Raw genomic sequence first — 19096 nt, 5'->3', positions numbered from 1 at the left:
AAAATAGGCCCGATCCTTAAGTGGTTAAAGAGCATTAAGTCTGTATAATTTTTTTTATTTTTTTTTTCCTATATCCCTTAGGCCCCTTTCACACATGCGGCCCGTTAAGCTCTGGCTGTCAGTTTTTTTCAGGCGAATCTGAACGGTCGCTCCATACAGCTCTATGGAGCGGCAGATGTCAGCGGTGACATGTCTGCTGACATCCGATCTGCCCCGCTGCGATCCACTCCGCAAAATCCAGACGGACGAATGTCCTATTTTCCATCTATCTGACAGGAGGTCCGTAATCATCCGATTTTCCCCCCCCCCCCCCAATCCATGAGGGGACATTTTGTGATTCGGCACTGCGTCACTTTAACTGACAATTGCGACGTTGCACCCAAACGAAATTTGCGTCCTTTTCTTCCCACAAATAGAGCTTTCTTTTGATGGTATTTGATTGCCTCTGCGATATTTATTTTTTACGATATAAAATATTTTCTACTTTTTGTTATAAGAAAAATCTAATGAACTAAATTTTAGTCATACATTTAGGCCAAAATGTATTCAGCCACATGTCTTTAGTAAAAAAAAAAATGTCAATAAGCGTATATTTATTGGTTTGCGCAAAAGTTATAGCGTCTACAAACTAGAGTACATTTTCTGGAATTTACACAGCTTTTAATTTATGACTGCCTATCTCATTTCTTGAGGTGCTAAAATGGAAGGGAAGTACAACCCCCCCCCCCCCCAAATGACCCCATTTTGGAAAGTAGACACCCCAAGGAAATTGCTGAGGGGCATGTTGAGCCCATTGATTTTTTTTTTTTGGTCCCAAGTGATTGAATAATGACAAAAAAAAAGTTTACAAAAAGTTGTCACTAAATTATATATTGCTCACACATGCCATAGTTATATGTGGAATTGCAACCCAAAATATATTCTGCTGCTTCTCCTGAGTACGGGGATACCACATATGTGGCACTTTTTGGGAGCCTAGCCGCGTACGGGACCCCGAAAACCAATCACTGCCTTCAGGATTTCTAAGGGTGCAAATTTTTGATTTCACTCCTCACTACCTATCACAGTTTCGAAGGCCATAAAATGCCAACATAGCACAAACCCCCCCCCCCCCCCCCTCAAATGACCCCATTTTGGAAAGTAGACACCCAAAGGTATTTACTGAGAGGCATGTTGAGTCCATGAAATATTTTATATTTTGCCACAAGTTGCAGGAATATAAAAAAAATTTTTTTTGCACAAAGTTGTCACTAAATGATATATTGTTCACACATGCTATGGGCATAAGTGAAATTACACCCCAAAAAAAATTCTGCTGCTTCTCCCGAGTATGGGGATACCACATATGTGGGACTTTTTGGGAGCCTAGCCGCGTACAGGACCCTGAAAACCAAGCACCGCCTTCAGGATTTAAATATAAAACACTACCAAAAAAACTGTTAGCGATCGCAGGGATCAGGCCTGACTCTGCGAACGCTGCAGTTATGTGTTTAGTGTTTTGTAAGTGACAGTGATCGATCGATACTGCACTTGGGTGGGCTGGGCGGAGGGGCAAAACGCAGGTGCCAGCGGGTATCTGGGCTGATCCCGCTAACAATGCGTTTTTTTGGAACCCTAAACTGCTGGGGACGCTAGTATAGATCTGATCAGATCAGATATTGATCTGATCAGATTCTATACCACTACGGGAGGTGTATGCTTTGCGTGTGGGTGTTAGCGGTACTGGCACTAACCTAGCGCTGCCTGGGGCGACGCAGACCCTGACCCTAAAACCTAATTGATATCACCTGCTGGGTGATCAGGGGGTTAAACCTTTATTGGGTAATAAATGGTGGGTGCCCTGATGCTATAAAAAGCAAACTAACTAACCAGAGTCACCCGTAACACTTATACGGTGATCACTGGTGAAAGGGTTAACTAGGGGCAATCAGGGGGTTAAAATCTTTATTAGGTAGTATATGGGGGTCCCTGACGCTATATAAAAACCTGACAGGGAACATAAAAAATAACTAGCTACCTAGCGGCACCAGTGACACTAATGCAGCGATCAGAAAACGATTGCTTAGTGACACTGGCAAAAGGGGTTGAAAGGGTTAACTCTAAGGGCAATCAGGGGGGTTTAACCTTTATTAGGGGGGGGTAGGGGGCTACCCTGGACCTAACACTAACTGCCCTGACACTTTTTACTGTCACAACTGACACTAAATGCAGTGAAAAGTAAATAAACGATCACTATTGTGTTCTCCTCGCAGTCCGGTCAAAAAGACCGCCCCCGAGGAGAATGACATCACTTCCTCCCTGCCTGTGTTTACACTACACAGGCAGGGGAAGCTTCTCATTCGCCAGGAGCGATCGAGAGGGGATGGCCAGAAACCAACGGCCATCCCCTCATCCCTGGATCGCTCCTGAAGCGAAACGGACCGCCGCAGCCAGCGGGAGGGGGTCCGATCGGAAGGCAAGCACGTACATGTACGTGCTTGTGCCTGTCGGTGCCATTGTGCCGACGTACATTTACATGCGGCGGTCCTTAAGTGGTTAACATGTAATCCGATTCATCCAAACGTATCGCTCAAAAGGGAGACACTGTTCTCTGTGTCTGTAAAAGCTTCACTCTCTCTCCTTACCCATATGGCTGGATTTACTAAAGCTGGTGCACTCAGAATCTGTTGCAGCTGTGCCTGGTAGCCAATCGGCTTCTAACGTCGGCTTGTTCAATTAAGCTTTGACAATAAAACATGGAAGCTGATTGGTTTTGTGAAATCCGATTCAGGGGTCTCCAAACAAGACAGATGATGAGATAGTCCAGATCATAATATAAGTAGGTGCTTTTTGTTGTTATAGACACTGCAGTGAAGACACACACACTCTCACTCACACACTCTCTCTCACACACACTCAGCACTACCAGGCCGAACGTAGAAGGAATTTTCTCTGACTTAAAAACATCAAGTTTAACAATATATATACTTTATGAATATGCATAAGCACTAGGCGTGTGATTGTATAGTTTAGTCCAAGCAGCATTCATATCATCTTAGTAGAAAAGGAACAGTTAAATGGGTGTATATATCATGTGGCTCTCAAAGACAATTCAGCACTGTGTTTTGTTTTTTGTTTTTTTGCCATCACATATCCTGTAGTTTTGTTTTCCAAGGGATTGAAACAAGCCATCTAAGAAGGAAAGAAAAATCAAGCATAATATAAATTCTTAAAGCAACAGTCTCTTTATACATACATACATACATACATACATACATACATACACAGCTATCTCTCGCATCAGACCCCTATAATTCTACTCAGTTTGTGTAGAGTTTCACCAGATTTTGCACTCTTTGGTTTTAGTAAATAATCCCCAATGTGTGGTAATAGGTCTGTAGAGGCTTCCAGAGATATAATACATACCTACCTCGGTCCAATTGCCACGGCCTTCGGGATCTGTTTACATCCCATGCCAGCCATTGCACTTATCCTTTAGTTCTATATAAAGTGACCAATATATATCTCTCCTAGATGTGAGATCCAGAATTGCTTTCTTGTAACAGAAGTATGTATGGATGTATTTACACATCCAGCACAATACCCAAACGCAAAGAGCTCGGTCTCTGTTCATGGGTAAGTGAGCGCAGTGATGCTAATCATTCCTTTTGACCCCTTTCAGCCACATGTGCATCCACAACCAATGTATCACTAATATTGCCATTAATTTACAATACTGGTATTACCAACTTGTTTACAGTTGCATACAGACTTCGGTGGGAAATATGACTTCACTGGCAGTAAATAGGCTTGACTGGTTCCTCTTAAGGTGAAAATGCAGTTGGATATGCTTATTGTTATCTTGCTATTTTGTCTGATCATGTTAATATTGTTTTTTTTTTAGATAATGTGCCAATCAGTGACTTGCCAAGTGAGGATGCAGCAACGAGGTAAAGTGTTTTTTTTTATTTTTTATTTTTATTTTTTTTATATACACACAAGATAAAAAAAAAAAAAAAAAAAAAAAAAAAGTCACCAATCTTGATAAATCAGGATTTTTATTACCTTGTGATTATGACAAACAAGCGGTCAGATCACCCCGCATCTGGCGAGAATGTTTTGGGAAAAGTCTTGCTTGGTGTATACAATGTTAGTAGAATGTCTTTTATAACAATGCCATGTTTGTCATTGAACCCCACAGAAGAGCTGCGCTGGAACGTGCTGTCAGACGTAAGGTTGAAACTGAGAAAAGGGCTCACCAGATTGTTGAACGCTTCTTAGAAAACAACATCACAGCTGATTTCTTATTAGAGTGTGTAAGTGTCTTTTTATTTATTTTTTTCAAAATGATAGTACTTTATGTGTAAATATATGTAGCTACAGCCAATCTTCTTCTGAATTTTATTTTTAATTGTTATGTAAAACTTTTTGTCTTTTGAGCATTTGAAGTAACTCTGTCAGCCCTGGATCACTTGTTTGCCAATAGCCTACCTGTTAAAAGACGAGGCAATAAACTTAAAGTAAAATCCCAGGCCAAACCTAACTAGTCTTAAAAATGCATCTCCCCTTTCCTAACACTTGCTTATTAGCATGCATTAAAAAGGGGATTCACTTCAGAGCTAAAAACGATAATTCTCCTACTCTACAAGACTCTTGTCCAGCCGTTTCTTGAGTATGCCGTCCATTTCCAGTCCTCAGGAGGGATGTGCTGGAACTGGAAAGAGCCCAGAGAAGGGCAACAAAACAAATAAAGGGAATGGAGGACCTCATCTAGGGAAAATAATACAAGCATTGCACCTATTCTCTCTGGGGAGGATATACTTGAGAGGGGATATCATATCAATGTACAAATACTGTACTGGTGACCCAAGCATAGCATAGAGAAAAAAAAAAACATTTAGTGAAAAAGGAAGTGAGGAATTTAAAAAGACATGCAGCCATCACTAAAGTTGGAGGAGAAGCTGTTTAGCCTTAAACTGTGTAGAGGGTTCTTTACTGTGAGAGCGGTTAGCATGTGGAATTCTCTTCCACAAGCAGTGGTGTCAGCAGGGAGCGTTGATCGTTTCAATACGATGTACTATTGACACGCACACATTGTCAGTGGGGGGGGGACCCCAGAAGAGGAGGATCAGGGGAGCAGGTGAGTATAAACCTGTTATTTTACTAAAAAAAAAAAAAAAAAAAATTAGCCTTTACAACTTCTTTAAATAGGACATTCTCATAGCATAGTTATGCTTTTTGCATCTTTAAAGTACCTGTGTATTTCCTATAATTTGACAGTGAAAGTATAAACCAAGAAAATATATCCTTCTGTAGAGATCTAGTTATGAATATTCTACGGGCTTACTAATCTACCCTTTCACAGATGAATTTTTCCTTTTTAAGTTACATCAATTAGGGTGGTAATTACCATTGTGTGCTGTGTGTCTGTCTTGGGAAATGTTTATCTTGTGAAAAGCTGTTGTGCTTTGTAGTTTTTCTTCCTTTTGCCTGATTTAAAACAAAAAAAATATGTTTATTGAAATACACAAAAAGTTTTGCAGTCCAAGACAATGCAAGTCAATAAATAGACTAGTGCAACCAACAAAGATTGTGGCATTATTCACATGAACGTTTACATAATAATATGTAGATAATAACGTATTCCACTTCAAAGCTTCATTAACACAGTATCATTTTGTGACCAAGTTCCATAGACTGAGTCCCATTCCTCCTAGTGTAACTGTCTTAGACACAGAACTAAATTTTTAAGATCTACTTCGACATTTTTTAAATATTCTCTGATAGACAAGTTCCTTAGGGCTAAGTCCAAGAGTATCCAGCCACAATTCCCACACTTTTTTGAATTTGCCAGGGCAGCCCCTGCATTTATAAATGTAGCTTTCTAAAAGTGAAGAGTTGCCTACTAAGGATACCCAAGACTTATGCGTGGGAGGATGAGGAGACTTCCACATTAATAAAATTAGCCTACAGGCATGAAAGAGTGCCCTGCTCAGGGCTATCCTAGGTTGTTCCTCCCCCAACAACCTCCTCCAATATGTTTAGTATACAACACTTTGGGTCCAGCGGAATTTTCACCTTACATGCCATATTTAGCGTGTCTACTACCTCCTTCCAGTAAAGATGCAGTTTGGGGCAACGCCATATTAGGAGAATTAAGTCCACATGATCCCATGCTTTGTAGTTCTAATAAATAAATCATAGGAAATAAAGGTATATTTGTAGGTTTTCTGCGTGCATAATAACTTGTAAGCACTCAGTGGTGTCTTTTTTGCTTTGCAGGCTCAGTATATTTCTCCATCTCACTATAAGGACACAGTTGAAGAAAGATCAATTATCAAGCAGTGCGGATACCCTATATGTAATAAGAGGCTTGAAAATGTAAGAATCCCTTTTTACTGTATATCAAAGCTTTTTTATTATAGAAAAAAAAATACATTAACCTCTATATTTTGGATACCATCCTATTATTGAAATCATTAAATAATTTGATTCTGTAAGTCAAACAAAGCCTGAACAGATAAAATCGCCTGTAATGAGAGAAATATGGGGACTGCTATTGCAGAACTCCTGAAATTGCTAGCTGTCTGTCGTCAGAATAAGTGGCTCAACAACCTGCACAAAACATTCAGATGTTACTTTTGGTATATGACCCCTGACCGTTTTATAGGCCATATATCCCTCAACTTCGGACCACTGTTGGCGATGTTGCAGATGCCGAGGTACTCTTTCATATTTATTGCCAATGTCCCCTCTTGCAACCATATTGGAGTTTTGGTTCAGACCCTTATCCAGTGATTGCTTGATCTGGACCCCCCACTCCAAAAAATGTTTCTATTGGGGTTACTTCCCCCTAAGTTAACCAGACTAGCAAAACAATTAGTATCTCACATCCTGACAGCTGCAAGGTGCTTGGTAGCTCTTCACTGGAAAAGACAGTCGCCACTGACCCCAATTGAGCTATACACTGGGATAAAAGATTATCGGACACAATGGAACAACATAATGTGGTGTGGGAGCCCTGGCGCTCAAGAGCATCCCCCATGAAGCCCCGCAGCCCTCTATCGCTGGTGTCGGCAACCTGTAGATCACGATCTGCCAGTAGATCGTGGACAGGTGACCGGTAGATCGTGATCTGGGCTTGCTGACCCGCCATCCCAGAGCATCAAGCGGAGTGCAATGCAGAAGGAGTACTTGGAGCTGTACTAGGGAACAGGAGCCACATAAGCCGATGCCTTCTCTGTAGTGTTGGCTCCTGTCCCATGTGGAGTGGCCCCATTTACTTGAATAGGTCACAACTGGCAGGCGGTAGCATGCACCAAAAGCAGCAGGGAGCTAGTAGGGACTGGGGGAGATAAACCGCAACTCAACCACAGGCTTTTACGTGTGAATGATTCCCACCAGTGCAGCTGCCGAATGCAACTAAGAGCTCATTCACAAGTGCAGCAGGCACTGCATCTCCTATAAAAAGTGATCTGAGTTTAACAGGTGGTGAGGAGGTGATGTGTTGCCTCCTCACCACTTGTGTTAAACCCATGATTGCCGTGCAATGCATGTGATTGCAACACGGTAGTAAGCAAATAAAGCTTTATAATTGGTGTGAGGAAGCGACACTTTGCCCGGTGATTTTTTACTTCTTCCATGCTGTTCAGGTAGATCTCCACCTCTTTAAGTTTGCCTACCCCTGCTCTATCGACTTGGATTTTGTCACTCTCTGTACCCAGGTGTGAGGAACTTTTTATTTTATTTTTTCTCTTCAACTTTGTTTCCTGGATACTCCTGTGAGATTGTTACACTGGATATAGGTCTCTTATTTAGAGTCAAGCATTATTTCTGAGCACTTATTGCTGTAACGGATTGGCATAATGAGGATTATTTTGACTGTTCCCCCTATTTAATTTGTATATGCCATTGTTGACAACTGCAGCTTTTTTGGACCTGCTTCAGACCTTCTGTAGCTTTGTATTTAATTTATATGCTGTTTTGGTCTCATGTGATGCCCAGAGTCTGTTCTTTTTTCCTGTTATGCAAAAGAAAATTTTAATAAAGTTGTTTATTATATAAAAAACAAAACAAAAAAAAAACATTCAAATGAAAATTGAACAGAAGTCAGAATTTCTCATCTCTTCACTAGTTTGAGGGTAGTTACATAGCAAGCATTGAAGTCAACGCACCAAAATGAAAGCCAGACAACTAACCTTTCACGTAGTAGAGGTCTGCAATGATGGTTTCCATAATTCTCTTATGGCATGCTTCTTTTAAGATAAGATATTCAAGCACACGTTGCAGGAAGCCAGATAGAGGTACTAATGTTTGAAGGTTGATATGAGTTTTATAATGACTGACTTTTGTTAAAGTGAGCGAGGTAGAGGTAGGGTCTACAGATACCCAGGGTGCCTTGCCGGGGCCTGTAGCTTATGCATATATCTGCAAATTTGTGCAACTAAACCCCTGTTTTCTTTAATCGTACATCACGGGACACAGAGCCATAGTAATTACTATGTAGGTTATAGTCCACCTTCAGGTGCTGGACACTGACACACCCTAAACAGGAAGTTGCCTCCCTATATAACCCCTCCCACTACTGGGAGTATCTCAGTTTTTTTTTTGCCAGTGTCGGTCATGAGTGAAGATGTGCTGTGCTGAGCTCCTTTGGAGCAATCCTTGCTGGGGCTAGCTATGCAGCCGGATGCATTCAAAGTGTCTTTTAGGCCGAATTGAATTGTATTCGGGCCTTGTATCCGAAGAAACAAGGTTTTGCCTGTAACGCTTCTCTTTTTAGAGAGCTGGACCCCGGGATCCAATACTTTTGGTATTAAGGCCATAAAGTTTTACTGGCAGGGTGCTTTTTACAGGTCCAGGATTGTGGGTTCCCCAAGGGTCCCAGGTTCCTGAAGGTTTGTTACAGGAACCCACTGTGAAGGGTGAAGATTGGGTCTGTTGGTTTTACCACAGAAAACCCTGCGGCGGAAAAGGTAAGTGACGTTTTTCTAAGGAATTTTTTCAATTTTCTTATGAAATGTCTCCTTTTAAAGTAAATATTGTCATGCCTAAGTGTCACCACTGGGGGTTGTATGGAGCACGTACCATGTCATGCTTTGCTCAAAGTCACGCTGTGTCAAAGAAGCAGCAGACTTTTTTTCCTCCGGCTAGCAGGCAGACCTCCAGTAAGTTTGGGGGTTTTGCTTCCTCCAGACACCCTCACCTGAGCTGAACTCTCCCCTCTTCAAGAGGCTGAGTGTAAGGGATAATTAAAAACGATCTGTGATGCCGTTTTTATTTCACCGCCCCTACATGGCAGCGGCTTCCAGGTCTCCTCCATGCCATCCCTCACTCAGCCGATCCCATTGGATCGGAGACCCATGCTTGTGCGAAGGGGGGTGCGATGCAATGGTAGGGGGCGGGGCTTAGCATGGCGTTGGCATCCTCCAATGCGGGAGTGTGTTTTAAAAAAAGTAAAACTCCATTTATGGTTGCTGCAAAATTGTCAGAGAGACATAAGAGCAAAGAAGAGAGTGAAAGAGGTTTTGGTGACACAGGCACCAAAACCTCTTTGACACATTTAGTATTTGCATTAGGCTGAGCAGCGGCAGTAGCTGGACTATTGCTCAAGCAGTGGATGCGATTTTTCTTTTGGTAGTACCTCTGCTTTGAGCATCAGGCTATGGTCAGAAAGGGGGGGTTGAAACACCCCCAAAAAATAGCTAAAAGGGTTTCCCTCAAGCTCTGGAAAGCCTACTCATTTCTACAAATGAAATCCTCCTCTGAGAGGTGGTGGCTGGTCAGAGTGAGAATCAGGGCCATGATATGTCTGCAACTGTTTTTAACTACAGCCGATGTTTATTTTATAATTAAAAAGAAAAAGGTTTAGTAATTTTAATCGTATCCCAGTGTGGGTCAAAATGTGACAGGTTCTCTTCCATTAACCAGGACCCTCAAACTGAGAAACTAGGGGCAGGAGAAGACCAATTCCCTCGGGACCATGGTGAGGCCGATGACTCCTCTTCTTGGGTGTCGAATGTGGGAGAATCAGCTGTTAAAATCTTAATCTTGGTGCAATTTCTTGCTGACTGATCGTTCCACATTTATGTACCCTTAACTGAGTGTTTGGGTTCACTAAAGCCTCCTCAGGCTGTGCATGCTTTTTTTTTCTGTCCATTCATTGCTAGAAAAGCTTTTTTGTATCTGAGAGAAACACCCAGATAAGCATTTTTTTTCCCCTCCTAAAAAGTTTTCACACTTTATCCTATGGTAGAGAAAATTCACTATGTAGGGTCTGTGCATAATTTTGACTTGTCTGGCAGACAATGCTCAAATGCTTAGGGATCCAACGGATAAAAAGGTGGAATTCTTATTGAGGAAGAAAGAAAAAAAAAAACTTTATTTTACTATGCTAACAGATTGAGTGTCTCAGCCTGCGCTGACCGTAATTGCTTAATCATTGAGAGACCAGTTTAAACAGGTGTTGAAGGTTATCCTGCTCAGCAGGCCCAGGAGACAGCTTTATGTTTGCAATAGTTGCTATGAGAGATTATATCCTTCATGCCTTGTGCCCTTCGCTAAGCGCCTTGTAAGAAGCTCCTGGCTAGTATTCCTTTTTGCGGTGAAACCGTTATTTGGGGATGTTTTGGATAATAAATCCAAAGAAATTCTAGTGGAAAGCACCCCTTTTGCCATTTAAGAAAAAGAGTAAATGTATTTTCGTTTTAAAGCTCCTTCTCCTGTGCAATAGGCATCAGCCTCCAGGCAGTCACAGCCGGTTTCCACCGCCAGGTTCAGCCGAATAGGGAGAATTCTTCTGCAGTTCTCAAGGATCTGGCAGGAAGAGTGTGAGACGAATGAGGGACTTCCTCAATAGCTCCAAGGTACAAGCTAGAATTCCAAGAGTTCTCATCTCCTCATTTTCTCAGATCAAACGTTTCTAAGGATCCAGAGAAAACGAAAAGAGTAATCATGGGGGTCCCCATCAAAGAACAGAGGTTGGGGTTTGATTCAGACCTCTTCTTTTTTTATTTTTTTTTTCACGGTGCCAAATCCGAATGGACATTCTGTATCTCAAAAATATAAATTCAATTCCTGAATATAACCACTTTTTTTTTTTTTTTTTTTGTATGGAGTCAATCCAAATCAGTTATCTCCATCCTACAAGGAGGAGAAATTCTGGCGTCAGTCAGCATAAAAGATGCATACCTCCATGTTTCCTCGCTCACTAGTAATATCTACTTTTTAAGGTGGAAAATATTAATTTTCAGTGTGTAGCTCTGCTTTCCGGTCCAGCTACTGTACCTTGAGTGTTTACAAAGGTTCTGTCCCCTCTTCTAGCCATATTAAGGGCCCAAGGTATAACGATTATGGTTTACTTAGTCGATCTGTTCTTGATAAACCAGTAGCCCGCTTAGACCAAAGTATGCTCACCACTACCTGGAATATCTAGGTCTGATTCTCAACCTAGGAGAAATCTTCTTTAAAACCATGAAGGCTAAAATACTTGGGTCTGATCATAGGTACACCCAGAAAAGGGTAGATTTACCCCAGGCAAAGATCAGCGCCATAAAGGAACTGATTAAGGTGGTCGAAGCAAGATGAATTTCTTATAATCAACTGCATGAGGTTTTTGAGAAAGAGATGGTGGCTTCATTCAAGGCCGTTCCTTAAGCTCCGTTTCATTCAAGACTGCTGAAAAACAGTATCTTATTGGCTTGGAACAAAGGGTTCAAGCTCTACATTCCCAATGTGTCTGACTCCAAAGCCTACGGCCACATCACCCTGATAGCGCCCAATCTCGTCTGATCTTGGAGGGTAAGCAGAGTTGGGCCTGGTTAGTACCCGGATGAGAGACCACCTGGAAATACCAGGTGCCATAGGCTGGGTGTGCCGGAGCCTCAGTTTATGGTTAATATCCAAAAATCTACTAAGGGAAAAATACTTCCTTCAGTAACCTGAGAAGTAGTAAGAACATATGCCAACATTTTTTGTTTAGGTTGGGGAACAGTCCTGGAAGAGGCAACTGTCCAAGTGAAGTGGCCCAGATCAGAAATTTACATTTTAGAAATTCAGACCGAGCTCTTGGTCCTGAGGGCCTGAACGTTCAGTTTACGGTATTGTCCTGCCAGGATTCAATCCGACAATGCCACAGCAATGGCCTATATTAATCACCAAGGGGGCACAAGAAGTTGTGCGGCCCAGAGAAAGGTGAATCGTATCCTATCTTGGACAAAAAACAATGTACTTTGCCTATCGGCAGTCTTCATTCTAGGAATAGAAAATTGCCAGGCGGACTACTTGAGTCGCCAGCAGTTGTTCCCGTGAGAATGGTTCCTTCACCCTGATATCTTCCTCTCAATATGTAAAAAATGGGGGATCCCAGACATAGATCTGTTTGTGTCCAGGTTTAACAAAAAAATGACAACTTTGTGTCAAGAACAAAGGATCTGCTAGCATACGGAACAGATGCCTTGCTATTCCTGTGGAATCGGTTCTCACTGATTTATGCTTTCCTCCTATTCTGCCTGCGTCCACAACTTCTTCACAGGATCAAGCAGGAAGGGATGTCATTGATTCCTGTGGCCCCCAGCAGGGCCCAGGAAATCTTGGTATGTAGAGATCGTAAAGATGGCAGTAGGTGACCCATGGACCCTACCATCACGGCCAGACCTTTTCTCGCAAGGTGCGGTGTTCCATCCTACTTTACAAACACTAAATTTAACAGTCTGGTTATTGAGACCCTCACTCTGAAGAAGCATGGGCTGTCGGGTTCAGTAGTTTGTACCTGGATTAATGGGCACCAGCCTCAATAATTTTATATATTATGGAGTCTGGGAAACATCTCACCCGGTGTGAAACCAGGAGTTGCACCCCAGGAAATAGGTCAAGGGTAGAATCCTTGACTTTCTGCAGATGGGGTGAAATAAGGCTGGCCTTGAGTGCTTTCTAAGGACAGATCTGTGCCTTAGTGGTATTATTTCAACTACCACTTGCTTCACATTCTTTGGTTCGTAACTTTATTTAGGGGGTAACATGGCTTAATCTCCGGTTAGGTAACCCCTGAACCCTTGGGACTTGAATTTAGTTTTGTCGGAATTACAAAACAGCCTTTTTTTGGGCCGATACAACATATTCCCTTGGTCCTTTTTTTGTTCTACCTTACTTTTTCCAGAACCCTGTTCTATCGAAGAAAAATCGCTACATTCTCTTAATGTGGTGAGAGCGGTCAGTCTACTTAAAGGTGACTGCTTAGATTCGGAAAACAGATGTGCTTGAAGGTCCTAAAAAAGGACAGGCAGCATCGAAATCTACTATTTCTAAATGGATTTGACAAGTAATCGTTCAAGCTTATGGTTTAAAGAGGAAGTTCTACCCTCTCAAATCAAAGCGCACTCCCCTAGGGCTGGAAGTGCTTCATGGGCAGTGCATCAACAAGCCTCCATGGCTCAATTCTGAAAGGCTGCAACTTGGTCTTCAATCAATACGTTTACCAGATTCTATCTGGTGAATGTAAAAAGGCATGAGGATGTCGCCTTTGGGCGCAGTGTAATGCAGGCAGCAGTATAAATTCTCTGATCTCATGGTGCCCTACTTTTGGTTGTATCTCCCTCCCCTCAGTTGGCATTGCTCTTGGACATCCCACATAGTAATTAGTATGGCTCTGTGTCCCATGATGTATGATTAAAGAAAATAGGATTTTTATAACGGCTTACCTGTAAAATCCTTTTCTTTTGGAGTACATCACAGGACACAGAGGTCCCCGCCCCTCTTTCTAGTATTTCTCTGCTACAAAACTGAGATACTCCCAGTAGTGGGAGGGGTTATATAGAGAGAGAGGCAACTTCCTTTTTAGGGTGTGCCAGTATCCAGCACCTGAATGTGGACTATAACCCACATAGTAATTACTATGACTTTGTGTCCCGTGATGTACTCCAAAAGAAAAGGATTTTACAGGTAGGTTGTTATAAAAATCCTATTTTTAAACGCATACTGTTAGGTTAATCTGGTCGCAGGCTGGTTGGTAAGCAGAGCTTGGAATTTCTCCAAGGAATTTTCCTTGGCTTTTGTTTGATTAAAGTGACACTAAACGTAATTTTTTTTTTTTTGAATTTTTATTTTATTTTAATAAACTAATATAAAAGCAATATGTTTAACCAGTTCCCGACCGGCGCACGCCGTTGTACGTCGGCAGAATGGCATGGGCAGGCATATTGGCGTACAGGTATGCCCATTTTTATATGCCACCCTGCCATCGCGTGTGCGCCGCTGGTCGGGACTCCCCGTGAGTCCGGTCGCGGGTTCCGTGGACTTGTTTGCCGCGGGTATACCTGTGATCATCTCACGGGGCAGCTGAATGGGGAGATGCCATTGTAAACAGCATCTCCCCGTTCTGCCTAGCAACAAGTGACACTGATCTTTGCTCCATGTGATTGGAGCAGAGATCAGTGTTCACCAACACAAAGCCCAGCCCCCCACAGTTAGTAACACGCCCCTAGGAACACTTAACCCCTACACTGCCACCCCCTGGCTAACCCCTTCACTGCCGGTGGCATTTGTATAGCACTGATTGCTGTATAAATCACTGGTCCCAAAAATGTGTAAAAAAAATGTCCGATGTGTCCGCCATAATGTCGCAGTCACAATAACAAAAAAATATTAATAAAAATGGTATAAAACTATCCCCTATTTTGTAAATGCTATAACTTTTGCGCAAACCAATCAATAATCGCTTATTGGGATTTTTTTTTTTTTTTTTACCAAAAATATGTAGAAGAATACGTATCTGCCTAAACTGAGGGAAAAAAATGTTTTTTTTTAAATATATTTTTGGGGGATATTTATTATAACAAAAAGTAAAAAATAATGCGTTTTTTTTTTTTTCAAAATTGTCGCTCTATCTTTGTTTATAGCGCAAAAAATAGAAACCGCAGAGGTGATCAAATGCTACCAAAAGAAAGGTCTATTTGTGGTAAAACAAGGACGTCCAATTTGTTTGGGAGCCATGTCGCACGGCCGCGCAATTGTCAGTTAAAGCGATGCAGTGCCGAATTGCAAAAAGTGGTCCGGTCTTAAGCCAGCAAAATAGTCCAGCCTGAAAGTGGTTAAAGTGGAATGCACCTTCGATGACTCAAACGCAAGCTCCTTTTTTTATTTTATTTTTTTATTTTTTTCTGATGTTCACATACTTCCTGTTCTCGGGTTCTATATGCCCCTCTTAAGTATATGAATGTAGCCACACTTTGCTACTTGCCCTTGAGATAGACTACACATCTAAGTGCAGATGCATTCAGTGCTGTGCAAATTGTAGTATGCATGTAGTGGAGCATGTGACCAGAAATAATGGGCACTGCTCACTCTACATTAGTAGCGGTTTGGTTCATCAGTGGAGGATTGGAAGCATGCACAGGATAAAAAAAAGAAACCTGGAAACAACAAATGGGACTTAAAAAAAACGCATATCCTTAGTATATTGTATATCTTTGATTGATGTAAAAATATTTGTTATGTAATGTTTAGTCACTCTAAGCCCTTGTACACACGGTCGTACATTCCGACGGAAAATGTCCGATCGGACCGTGTTGTCGGATAATCTGACCGTGTGTGGGCTCCATCGGACTGTTTCTGTCGGAATATCCGACCGACAAAGTTTTAGAGCTGGGCTATAAAATTTTCCGACAACATGGTCCGATGGGACTTTGTCCTATCATTTGTAGAGAATTCCGATCGGACAAAGTGCCACGCATGCTCAGATCAAATTCATAGACCAAAGCCGTTGGCTACTAACCTGAATGTAGTCCCGTCATGAAATAACGTCACCACGTTCTGAATGATGGGATTTTCCGACTACTTTGTCCGACCGTGTGTATGCAACACAAGTTTCGTACAAAATCCGACAGATTTTGTTGTCGAAATGTCCCACTGTGTGTACAAGGGCTAAGTGTTTCTTAAATGTTATAACCTTGAGTGTTTTGTTTTCCAACAGGTGCCCAAACAGAAGTATAAAATCTCTACTAGAACAAACAAGGTGTTTGATATCACAGAAAGAAAGGTAATACCTATAGGTTAGATTAATGCTCATATTGTTTTTCTATTAAGCATTATAGCTGAGCTCCAGACAGATTGCTAAACACACAGTTAAAAATACATATATAGGTACTGTTGTACCAGACAATGGATTTGTTATCCAGTGCCGGCTGCTTTCTTATGCAGATACTGGTGCCAGGCAGCATAGTCAGAACTGAGTCTGTCACCGCAGCTACAGCAGAACTTGGACACCGAGTTTTCATGATTGGACAGTGAAGTAGAACTGGTTGCCATGCACAGCTGCTCCAGATTTTGTGTACTCCAGTTTTTGATAAATTCTCCCTCAAGCCCAAACTTAATGTACCCTAATATTTAAAGTGGTTGTAACCCTAAGAGTTTTTAATGCACGAGATATAGCACAGTGCTTTTGCCATGTCGATTTTCCCTTTCTATGTTGTACAATATCTGATTGATCCTGCCGTGCTCCGGTCTTCCCTTATTTAAACTAACCACACTTACCCACGGCTGCTGAACATGATCCGATTACGTGCCTCTGTCATCCAGCTCTCTCCTCAGCGTCTGCATCTCCCTCACTCCCTCTCCCTGTCATTTCCATAGTTTGTTTGTGAACTGTGAAGCCAATCTCCTCCTGTCTTGAGTAATACTATTCTCTGCAGCTGCTCCTGTGCTTGTAACGAAACATCTAATAATTACTTTGATCCTCCTCTGTTTTAAGTTTTTGTTAATACAGTGTGTGTTAGGGATAACTTTTTTATTTTATTTTTATTTTTATTTTTTTTATTTTTTTTAACCGATGAGTACCAGTACTTGCACCAATACATATGAGTGGGCTCAAATCGCACTGCAAAGAATCATATGCATTTTTGAACAGGGAAAATCTGTGCGATTCCTGTCCAAATTGCATGCAGTTTCTCGCAACTGCTCCTGTGTGAACCCATGCTGAAATCACTGTGACAAGCCTGGGTTCATACAGGAGCTATTTAAATAGTGTGCCCATTTGAGCCCATTAATTTTACATGGGCTTGAATTCCACTACAAAGGTATCGGTTTCGGGTATCGGAGCATTTTTAAGAGTAGGAGTACTCGTGAAAATACTCTTTAACGGAGAAAGCCAAGTGTGGGTGTGTTTTCTTAAAATTAAAATGCTACGTGCCTTCTTTGCACAGTGCTGCTGTGTGGTCACATGTCCTCCCTCTGCAATCTTGCATACATCAGAAGGGAATCTCGGCCCCTCCCACTGTAGTCTCTTAGATTGGGAAGGAGCACAGGAGGAGGACGCATGACTGCACTGCAGCGCTGTGCAAAGCAGCCATGTAGCATTATAATTTTAAGAAAACACACTGCACTAAATGAGGATCAAAGTAATTAATAGATATGACATTAGAAGCACTTTAACTCTCTCCACGCCAAGTTCTAAATTGGCACTCAAAACCACTGAATTTATTAACTGTAGAATTATTCTCCCAGTCTCCTACTTCTTCAATCACAAATTATGTGACAATATTATGCACGGGTCAGTCAATGGCTGTCACACTTGAGCTGGCTATAAATAACAATTTATTTTTATTTATTTTTACTCTCAAATTTAAAAGGCACTCCTCTTCTAAGTGGTCTACTTTTGCTAAATTTTCCCGTAATCGAATATGTTATTTTATGTAACAGGTATATCCTTTTTATCCGTAACTTGCTTTAAAAATAATGTGTTAAAACAGCATCCCTCACCTGACTTCCAATCAAACATAAAATTGTGTCCCCATACCCAAAGTAAGTTTAAGTGTGTAAATATTAAGGTTTAAATATAACTAAATGGGCAGAATGTTCTCTTTCAGAAAATCATTTTTAGTCATTCAGAATGTCTTCTGAAAATGTATGTTGTTAGATTAAGGGTTTAGTATGGATTGTAAATAATAACTATATGGCTTCAGTGTTTCTGCAGTGATTTTTGCTACCGAGCATCTAAATACTATGAAGCTCAGATTCCTGAAACTCCAGTGTGGTCACGAGAAGTAGAGAGGTAATTGTATGGTGTTTTGTGAAGGATCTGTAAGGTTCTGTTCTCATCTGCGCTGGTGCAACCGCGCTCACGTGTTATGTGCATTGCGTTTAGGGCAGCCAATTCATTTCAGTTGGCTGCCCTATGTGCAAGCTTCACACCAAAGAAGTACAAGCAACTTGGTTTTAGTACCCACATTTGCAGGATGCGTTGGGGTGCCATTAACCTCTAATAGCACTGCCGCACACATGCAAAAAGGATTCACTTTTTTTTGTGCATTGTGGGAATGCATGTGATTTTGCACACACATTCAAATGTGAACCTAGCCTAAGAGTTTTGGTAGTGGTGGCTATTTTTTCATACCTAGGGGACAGAAGGCAGCAGTATAGCCAATGTCCAGAATCTTAGTGAATACGGTGAAATTTCACTTTACAAAGGATAGCCAATAACCTGTAAGGAAAAAAAATTAAAAATGCATTTTTGCTTGCACGTGTCTGGATGATAGAAGTTAGCAGAGTATCACCACATTCCCTAAGCTCCTGTGTTCTCCCTTCTCATTTTATAGACGGCTGTTATTTAGTAAAACAAGTAACTGGTTGCAGATAAGAGAGCAGGACACAGACACATGGCACATGTATCCCCCTGGCCACTGCCTCTGCAGCTAAAGGACATAGAGGTTTAGGGATGGTAAAAGTGCAGCTAGACCCCCCCCCCCCCCCCCCAAACTGCTAGTGTGAATGAGCCCTAAAAATTGTTTCTACAGAAAACTTCTGTTAGGGAATTATTACAGCACCTCCTTCACCTCCCACCCATGCTGAGAATGTAAATAAAATCCATTCTAAAATTAATACATTTAATTTTATTAAAGCGCAACTTCTTTACCCATAACTTGATAAAAAAATAATGTTCTTAGCAAGGAACATACATTTTACATTAATAATTATCCTACCAAAATGAGTTTGTGCTGTAAATTGCCTCCAGCATGGCTCCTGTTTCTTCTTGCTGGAGGCTGCCATTTTGCTGAAGCCCAGAGCCCCTGAGCAGCAGTAAACCATTAGGCTGTCAGCAGATCGGCCTCTAGATTTTCAGCACAGT

The 19096-nt window shown here is 41.6% G+C and overlaps 1 protein-coding gene and 1 pseudogene across 2 annotated transcripts in view; both read left to right on the top strand.

Annotated features, from left to right (window-relative positions):
* Positions 1 to 19096, top strand: part of RPAP2 (RNA polymerase II associated protein 2) — a 122427-nt gene that overhangs the window by 7110 nt on the left and 96221 nt on the right. For both annotated transcript variants that reach the window (XM_077452918.1, XM_077452919.1), the window contains exons 2-6: positions 3884 to 3929; positions 4181 to 4295; positions 6262 to 6360; positions 15947 to 16012; positions 17934 to 18022. In XM_077452918.1, coding sequence (XP_077309044.1) covers positions 3884 to 3929; positions 4181 to 4295; positions 6262 to 6360; positions 15947 to 16012; positions 17934 to 18022 — 415 coding nt within the window. The remainder of the gene's footprint in view (positions 1 to 3883; positions 3930 to 4180; positions 4296 to 6261; positions 6361 to 15946; positions 16013 to 17933; positions 18023 to 19096) is intronic.
* Positions 11728 to 11846, top strand: LOC143928492 (5S ribosomal RNA; annotated as a pseudogene).

This window comes from Lithobates pipiens, unplaced genomic scaffold, assembly GCF_037356315.1.
Source record: "Lithobates pipiens isolate NorthernLeopardFrog02 unplaced genomic scaffold, aLitPip1_a1.2 Scaffold_23, whole genome shotgun sequence".
Lineage (NCBI taxonomy): Eukaryota > Metazoa > Chordata > Amphibia > Anura > Ranidae > Lithobates > Lithobates pipiens.
This window is presented reverse-complemented; position numbering and strand designations above follow the sequence as displayed.